Raw genomic sequence first — 9,343 nt, 5'->3', positions numbered from 1 at the left:
CATTGTTGTGAAGAGAAAATACGGGAAGAAACGAGTGCCCTTTCCTAATGGTGAGTCCTTCCTTTATCCGTACAACAAATATTATCTTATGTGCAGTGGTCATTGCTCAATCATCCAAGGTCCTTCGACAATCATTTCTTACACTTTCATAAAAACAACTTCATAACTTCTTATACACCACAGATTATAAAAAAAAAACAATTTTAAATTGCCGCTCCGCTGTCATATATTTATAATTTAAGCTTTGCTTCGGGAATATTTGCCGATCACTTCAAAAAATCAATAATTGTCCCAATTCACAAAAGTGGATCAAATTTTCAAGCTGAAAATTATAGGCCAATAAGTTAAGTTAAGTTTATTTTTAATTTTTATTTTTTAATTTTTTAGTTAATCTGTTAAGCGCAATATCCAAAGTCATTGAAAAAATCTATAATAATAATATGTGATTACACTAATAATAATAAAAATCTATATTAATATGTGGATAACCATAAATTGCTAAGTCCAAACCAGTACGGTTTTCGGTCGGGTAAAGGAACGGATGATGCCATCGCATGTCTCACGGAAACTATGGCAGAAAAGGTGGACCGGGGCAAGAAAACCATTGCCTTATTCCTGGACCTGGCCGAGGCTTTCGACACAATATCTCTTAAATTACTCCTACAAAGACTGAGAAATATAGGAAAAACGGGAAAAGCTTTTCAATGGATACAGATTTATATGTTTGATCGATTCCATTTAACTAGAATTAATGTGGATATTAGCACTTCATTAGAAAATAATTTCGGTGTGCCACAAGGAAGTACGCTAGGTCCTCTTCTCTTCATTATATATATTAACGAACTGTGTAATAAACATATAGGTGAAAAAATTATTACGTTCGCAGATGATACCTGTTATGTTGTTTGAAGGAGATGATTGGAAGGAAACACACCACCTTGCTAACACCTGGACAGCAATTTGCTTACATTAAACGTATCCAAAACCAAATACCTCACATCCAGTTCTACTATTTCAGGGCCACCCCAAACACCTCACTACTTTATAATACATAAAATTATTTGTAATTTTGGAAATAATAACCCTCCATGTAAGTGTGAAGCCCTCGATTGCTTTAAATTTATTAAATATTTAGGCGTTATAATTGATAATAACCTCAAATGGAAGAACCAGATTGAAAATGTAGCTAAAAGAGTGCGCACCCTGATTCACATATTTATTTCATAACGGGAAATTTAAAAAAAACAAGATTTAAAAAACATGTACTATGGGCTGTGTAACTCAATCATAACCTACGGTTGCATTGGGTAGGGAGGTGCAGTAAAAACAACATTAAACCCGTTATTGAAGGCACAGAAATCTATTTTACGTGTTATTATGAAGAAACCTATCAGATATTAGAGCGACGCTCTCTTCAAGGAATTTAATGTACTAGATGTCCGACAGTGTTGTATGAAAAAAAATGTAATCCATGTTCATAAAAATAAAAACAAAATGAAAACAGCCGAACACAAACATCAAACCAGAAGTAAGGGAAGGAATGACCTTTCCGTTCCAACAAGCAACAGAGCGGCTTATCAAAAAATATTCTCATATCTCGGTTCTAAAATATATAATAAAATCCCCTCTCAGCTGAAACTGTGTTAATTGTCATCCTTCGGTCCAAGAGTGACAAAATGGTTGTTGGATCTAGGCAGGACTGATTCCGAAATGATACTAAAAATGTAATTTGAAATCACGAACGCCTCTATGTATCTTTTTTATGTATCTTTTTTATGTATCTTCGTTTTAATATGCTTATTATAGCTAGTCTTAAATCCTGTATTTGTCTAGGATAACTTGAAACCTTTAAATTTGACTGTCCTGAAACGGGAATCCTTCCTAGTTGGACAGTCAAAATCATAAAATGTAATCAATTTTATAAAAAATAAATAAACTTAGAACAACTTCATCAATGGTGTGAACAAAATACTTTATTTTTGAACATTCAGAAATGTCAAGTTATACAATTTTCTAAAACTTGTTATAATATCTTAGATGAATATACATTAAATAATATTAAATTAATACCAGTATCACAAATTCGTGACTTGGGTGTAATATTCGATGAAAACTTGTAATTCATTGCACACATCAACTATATAAGGCTTTAAAGATCCTTGGCTACCTTTGCAGAACTTTAACTGATTTTAAGTCTATAGATTGTACGAGAAACCTCTATATTTCATTAGTCAGAAGTCAATTGGAGTTTAATTCACCTATTTGGTCCCCTTTATATAAAGTTCACTACAGGAGAATTAGTTCAGACCTGGTTGTGTTACACACAGTCATTAACAACTTAATTGATAGTCCTGCCATCATTGCGACTATTAAATTCCGTGTGCCAACTAGGAAAACAAGACAAAATATAACATTATTCTGCAATACATACACGACCAACTATCAGACACACTCACTGACCAACAGGATCCATGATCTGGCAACAAGTATGGGGGTGCTATTGATTTGTTTATTGACTCAATTTATAGAATTAAGCACAATCTATACCAACACTTAGTCGAATCCTACAAATTAGAGTAGCGTTGGTGAATTAGTTTTAATGATTTGTCTTATATTTAGTGTTTTTTTTTTCATTATTTCTTAATATTTTCACAATTTTACGATTGTTTATTTTGTACCTACTTAACCCTGGGCTACATCTATTTATTGTCATTATATTCTGTATAATACAGATATTCTCCTATGTACACTGAATCATGTTTCACTTTTATTTAAAAGCATTTTTTCAGACTTTAGCCAAGAATCAAACCAAACGAAAATGCCACCTGTATCTGTATTGAGTAATTGAAATATCCGACAGATGTCTCCCCTAAGGGCAATAATTCTGATTATATATACCAATACATTCAAATGAATTAGGTTATAAATAGGCTTGCAAGCCCATTTTCTTTCTCTTCTCTCTCTAAATAACGGATCAATAACAACCATGAAATAATTAAGGAATTCGATGGTCGTTGTTTTGTTACCAGTGATGTGTGTTTCAAAGAATAAAACTTATCAACTATATTTCTTGGTATCATTAATTTAACGAGGCCATTACTGTAACATATGGTCCAATCGAGCCGCATCGTGCACCAGAAAGCCGAAATATGAACCAGCAAAAAACCAAGAAGATGCAGATCATCATCAGATAAGTATCCCAACGCCATCCTATCAAAACTGTGACCGAATCCCGAATCCTTCCTATTTCAAATTATCCCAAATGAAATATTTAAATATGCAACAAAGATTAAAAAAAATTATTGTTGTTTCTGATTTTTCAGTTGCATAAAATTTTAATAGCTACCTACATTGCAAATTGATACGATTATTGTTAAATGAGCATCTCAATTGTAAGAGTTTTGTCATTGGATTTATTTAATTAAAAATAATTCACGCGAATATTCAAAATTACCGGGTAAAATCTCGCTACAAAATAATTTCAGCGAATTTCTGATTTAAAAAGTTGTCAGTGGTGAGTGGTTCAGTGGTTGTTCTGATTTAAAAGGTTGTCAGCCCTGGCACTAACAAGCATTTTTGCTAACACCGCCGTGTTTTCATTCGTAAACTGTCAGTTGTTTGAGGTTAAAAGTTAAATTGTTTATTATTTACCATTAAAGATGGAAAAGTTAAAGCCGTTAATCAACAAGCGTGGAATTTTGAAAGCGAAATTGACAAGGTTTAATGATATTTTAAAGACACTCGATAAAACGGAACTAGAATTACGTTATCAAAAGGTCGAAAAATTGTTAGATGACTTTGAAAAAATTCAATCTCAAATCGAAGAACTTTCGGATGACGAGGCAGAACACGTAAGTCAACGTGAATCCTTTGAAAATCAATATTTCTCTGTACTTGCATTAGCAAAAGGTTTATTGAATTCAGTAAATCATGAAAAATGTGAAATTAAATTACCAACTTTGAAACTTATTGAATTTCATGGTGAAATTACTGAGTATGCTAAATTCGCTGAGACCTTTAAAGCATTGGTTCATCAAAATAATATGTTAAACAATTCTCAAAAATTCTTTTATTTACAATCGTGCCTTAAAAAAGACGCAGCTAAATTGATTGCCTCCTTGACCATATCGCACGACAATTACGAATCTGCGTGGCAGATACTGCAGGAACGTTACGCGAATAAAAAAATAATAGTTCATAGGCATGTTGCATCTTTATTTCAGTTAAAAGATATGAAACAAGAATGTCCAGTCGCGTTGAGGCATATTATTGATCAGGCTAATATAAATTTAGAAGCGTTAAAAAATCTAGGATTACATGTTGATTCCTGGGACGCGATTATGATATATTTAATATCTAATAAATTGGATGGATCAACTCGTAGATTTTGGGAAGAGCAGCCAATAGATGGTGCACTCCCAACGTTGAAAGAATTTATTACATGTCTAACCAAACGTGTTGAGGTACTGGAGTTCACAAATTTGCAAGAAAAAAGGCCTACCTACAAGAATGTTACAACACGTGATGATCGCAAGAAAGATTTGTCTGTCTCATTGATAGCAACCAAACACGGATGCATCCTATGTAAAGAAAATCATCCAGTGTATTATTGTAAAAAATTTCTCAAATTAAATATCCAGGGAAGATTAGAATTTTTAAGAAAGGCCCGAGCCTGTTTCAAATGTTTGAGGGTAGGACATTTTACACAAGATTCCAAAAATAAATTCAAATGTAAAATCTGTGCAAGTGATCAACATAATACTTTGATACATGTTAATGAATTAAATAGTGAAAACACAAATGAAGAGGCACACAGCTCGACATCAGTGGCAAATCATACGGTGTTAAATAAAAATGAAAAGATAATTTTATTATCTACAGCGATCGTGAATATCGTAGGTAGCGACAACCGTTTACACAAAGCGAGGGTATTATTGGATTCAGGCGCCCAATCGAATTTCATAAGAGAGAGTTTTGCAAAAAAATTAAAATTAAAAACAGAAAAAATAAATATGCCGGTGTCTGGAATACAAAATCGCATCACACATATCAATCGAAGAGTTACAATTGACATGTTAGCAGTGAATAGTGATTATAATAAGAAAATTTCTTGTTTAGTATTGCAGGCTATAACAACCGACCTACCCCAAATGACCTTCAGGAAACAAGAGTTGAAGATCCCATCTGGCTTGCAACTAGCGGATAAGGATTTCAATGTCACGTCTCCAATTGACATCCTGTTGGGTGCCGAAGTTTTTTGGGAAATAATGAATAATGATCGAATACGCTTAACGGAGGGCGGGCCAACTATTCAAAGGACTGAACTCGGTTGGATTGTTTCCGGAGCGATCGACATCATCACTAAAACAAGGCCAGTATCAATTAATTGTAATCTAGCCATTAATAAAATAGGTAACCAGATGGAAAGATTCTGGAAACTAGAAGAGGTGGATGCCATGAAACCTCAGAATTTTGAAGAAAAGGCTTGCGAAGTCAACTTTACAGAGTGTCATAGTAGAGACACGGAGGGCAGATTTACAGTAGCCTTGCCAACCCGCCCTTGTATAGACCAACTAGGGAGTTCTTTGTCAATGGCTGAAAAAAGGTTTCATACATTGGAAAGAAAATTTTCCACCAATAAAGAATTGAAATGTCAATATAGCATGTTTATGAGAGAATATTTACAATTGGGTCATATGGAAGAGTGCCGAAAATCCGAATGCGATGCGAGATCATATTTTTTACCACATCATGCGGTGATGAAGGAGTCAAGCACCACTACTAAAGTTCGCGTGGTGTTCGATGGATCGGCAAAAACATCTTCTGGTATTTCCCTTAATGATGCTCTGATGGTCGGACCTAACATACAAAAGGGTTTAAATATGCAAATTTTACATTTCAGAAAACATCCTGTAGTCATAACTGCGGACATAGAGAAAATGTACCGTCAGATAAACGTGCAGGAAAGCGACCGCAATCTACAGAAAATTGTTTGGCGCTTTTCACAGGATGAGGATTTGAAGCATTACAAGCTAAGGACAGTGACTTATGGATTAGGACCGTCATCTTTCCTGGCGACAAGATGCCTGAAGCAAATAGGTATTGAAAATAGACTTTCATTTCCTATAGCAAGCAATGTCATTGAAAACGACTTTTACATGGACGACCTATTAACGGGAGGAAATGACGTTGAATCGTGCCACCTTCTAAAACAACAGGTAATCAGTTTACTAAAATCTGCAGGGATGAATCTAAGAAAATGGAGATCGAACGTGGCAGAATTATCTTCCAAACCAGGTCAAGATATGCAAGGATTGATATCTAAAGAACCCCAAGAAGAAAAAATACTAGGATTAATCTGAAACAGTGAGTTTGATTACTTTTCATATGTAGTGAAAAAACCAGTATGTACCGCACAAAGCAAACGGCGGATATTGTCAAGTATCGCCTCAACGTTCGATCCTTTAGGACTGCTAGGACCAGTAACGGTTGTAGCAAAACTAATTATGCAGAGATTATGGATATCTAAGACTTCCTGGGACGAAGAAATACCCGAGGGAATATTAAAAGATTGGGAAAATTACATGAAAAATTTATCTCAAATAAACCTGTTGAAAATAAAGAGAAGAATCTTGTGGGGTCAAAACAGCCTACAAATCCATGGTTTTTGCGACGCATCAGAAAAGGCCTACGGAGCCTGTGCGTATCTAGTATCCAGGGACGCCGAGGGTAAGATGCACTCTCAGTTAATATCTTCCAGGTCCAGGATAGCGCCATTAAAAAACATATCCCTGCCAAAATTGGAACTTTGTGGTGCGGTGCTGTTAACGAAATTATTAAAAAACATCAAAGAAGCGCTCAACATGGTTGAGGTGGATACATACTACTGGTGTGACTCTACCATCGCACTATGCTGGATAAGAGGACAGCCAGCTAGATGGAATACCTTTGTGGCCAACAGGGTTGCCGAGATACAAGAGGCCGGCGATCCCGCCCATTGGCGACATGTTTCATCGCAGGAAAACGCCGCTGATATTTTATCAAGAGGAGTTACAGCAAACAAACTATTACAAGCAGATATTTGGTGGAAGGGTCCGGATTGGCTAATAAGAGAGGCCGATCACTGGCCGAAGCCAGAAAATTCCTGTATAAATCCTCCAGAGATAAAAACCAAGGCGGTATGCGTGTCTACTAATGTCACGGAGTGGGACATCTTTTCAAAATTTTCCTCTCTCAACAAGCTAAAGAGAGTAACTGCATATATATTGCGTTTCTTTAATAATTGTAACACAAAAAACTGTAAATTAACCGGGAGGTTAAGCGTGCCGGAGCTGGACAATACATTGCATCGTCTAATAGCAATAATTCAACGCTACCATTTTAAGGATGAGTTCAGGGCTTTGAGTAATAAATGTTCACTGGATAAACGTAGCGTTATTTTGTCGCTTAATCCATTTATAAATAATGGATTAATTTGTGTCGGGGGCAGGCTAACAAAGGCGAAACATTTATCATACCAGCAACGACACCCAATAATTTTACCAAAAAATAATAAGTTAACAGAATTAATTATTCGACATCTTCATTATGTACATTTACATGCAGGGACACAAACTTTGTTATCTCTAGTGAGATTACAGTTCTGGCCGATTGCCGGAAAAACCACTGTTAAGCAAATATTACATAAATGTATAGTATGTTTCAGAAAAAATCCAGTAACCAGTCAAGTTATCATGGGTGACTTGCCGGAAAACAGAATAACACCTAGCAGGCCGTTCGAGGTTACCGGGATTGATTACGCAGGTCCTATCATGATGAAAAGCGGTATCACCAGGAAGGCTCCATTGGTAAAATCTTATTTATGCATTTTTGTTTGTTTCTCAACGAAAGCTGTGCATTTGGAACTGGTAACGGACCTCACCACTGACAACTTTTTAAATTGTTTAAAACGTTTCATTGCGCGGAGGGGCAAACCCTTTAAAATATATTCAGATAATGCGACCAATTTTAAGGGAGCATATAATCAACTGAGAGAATTGTATGATAAGTTAAAGAAATCTGATGACAAGATTCAAAAATATTTTGCTGATTTGTCAATATTGTGGGGATTTATTCCACCACGGTCACCGAATTTCGCTGGACTCTGGGAAGCAGCAGTGAAATCCGCCAAATATCATTTAAAAAGAATAACCGATAATTCAAGTTTAACCTTTGAACAATTATATACTTTATTGTGTCAGGTAGAATGCTGTTTAAATTCACGTCTGCTCACTCCTCTGTCCAACGATCCGACTGACCTGAATCCTTTGACTCCAAATCATTTCCTGATTGGCGGAGGGATAGCTTCTATCTCTGAGAAGGATGTTCGGGAGATACAATATAATCGATTGAATCAATATCAAAAATTAAATGCACTGATTCAAACATTTTGGTGCAGGTGGAAACTGGAATATCTTGCAGAATTACAAAGACGTACCAAATGGAAGGAAGACAAGGGCCTCAGGACTGTTGAAAGGGACGACATGGTCATACTAAAGGAGGACAACCTGCCGCCTAATATGTGGAAACTAGCCAGGATCCTAGCTACTCACCCTGGAGCTGACGGGAAAGTGCGGGTGGTTACCCTCAAAACCGCACAAGGAACATTTAAGAGACCTATCAGCAAAATATGTTTATTACCCATGGAAAGGGATTCAAGCATTGCTACAGGGACGCCCGATGTACCCCCCGGACTGAATAAATAAGTTCCTGCAGTCATAAACAAGAGAAAAATCAACAAACCACCTGAAGGATGACCTTGGACCATCAAATTTTTGCTAGCAGTCATAAAAAGGAGAAGAATTAGCAACCTACCTGAAGGATGACCTTGGACCATCAAAATTTTGCTAGCAGTCATAAGACGGAGAAGAATTAGCAACCTACCTGAAGGATGACCTAGGAACATCGAATTAACTTGTTCATATTATGATTCTCTTATTTTAGAACTTTTTGTTCATATTCATCTCATGATTGTTTTTCAAATTAATTTGTCCATATTTATATTATGTTGATTTTTCAAATTATTTTTTGTTTATATTATGGTTATTTAAAAAAAAATATTTTTTGTTAATGTGTAAAAAAAAAAAATTCTTCCGTGCCCTGGCAGCATGTTCAGACTTTAGCCAAGAATCAAACCAAACGAAAATGCCACCTGTATCTGTATTGAGTAATTGAAATATCCGACAGATGTCTCCCCTAAGGGCAATAATTCTGATTATATATACCAATACATTCAAATGAATTAGGTTATAAATAGGCTTGCAAGCCCATTTTCTTTCTCTTCTCTCTCTAAATAACGGATCAA

At 35.6% G+C, this 9,343-nt stretch overlaps 1 protein-coding gene across 3 annotated transcripts; it reads left to right on the top strand.

Annotated features, from left to right (window-relative positions):
* Window positions 1-3,094: 3,094 nt before the first annotated feature.
* Window positions 3,095-9,026, top strand: LOC149411780 (uncharacterized). 3 transcript variants are annotated; one of them, XR_016304800.1, is made up of 3 exons: window positions 3,095-3,851; window positions 7,696-7,847; window positions 8,438-9,026. XR_016304800.1 is itself a non-coding variant. In XM_089646783.1 (2 exons), exons 1-2 carry the CDS (start codon window positions 3,793-3,795, stop codon window positions 8,742-8,744), a joined length of 366 nt encoding a protein of 121 aa, XP_089502909.1. In that variant the 5' UTR covers window positions 3,103-3,792; the 3' UTR covers window positions 8,745-9,026. The 3 variants fall into 3 exon arrangements, 1 of the variants encoding a protein (XP_089502909.1); XR_016304799.1 differs by lacking the exons at window positions 7,696-7,847; window positions 8,438-9,026 and adding an exon at window positions 5,119-6,302; XM_089646783.1 differs by lacking the exon at window positions 7,696-7,847 and having other exon boundaries at window positions 3,103-3,851.
* Window positions 9,027-9,343: the final 317 nt, after the last annotated feature.

The sequence above is a fragment of the Hesperophylax consimilis genome, chromosome 25 (assembly GCF_061612785.1).
Source record: "Hesperophylax consimilis isolate HC1 chromosome 25, BYU_Hcon_1.0, whole genome shotgun sequence".
NCBI lineage: Eukaryota > Metazoa > Arthropoda > Insecta > Trichoptera > Limnephilidae > Hesperophylax > Hesperophylax consimilis.
Note: the sequence above shows the minus strand (reverse complement) of the source record. Positions and strands in the feature narration are given on the sequence as shown.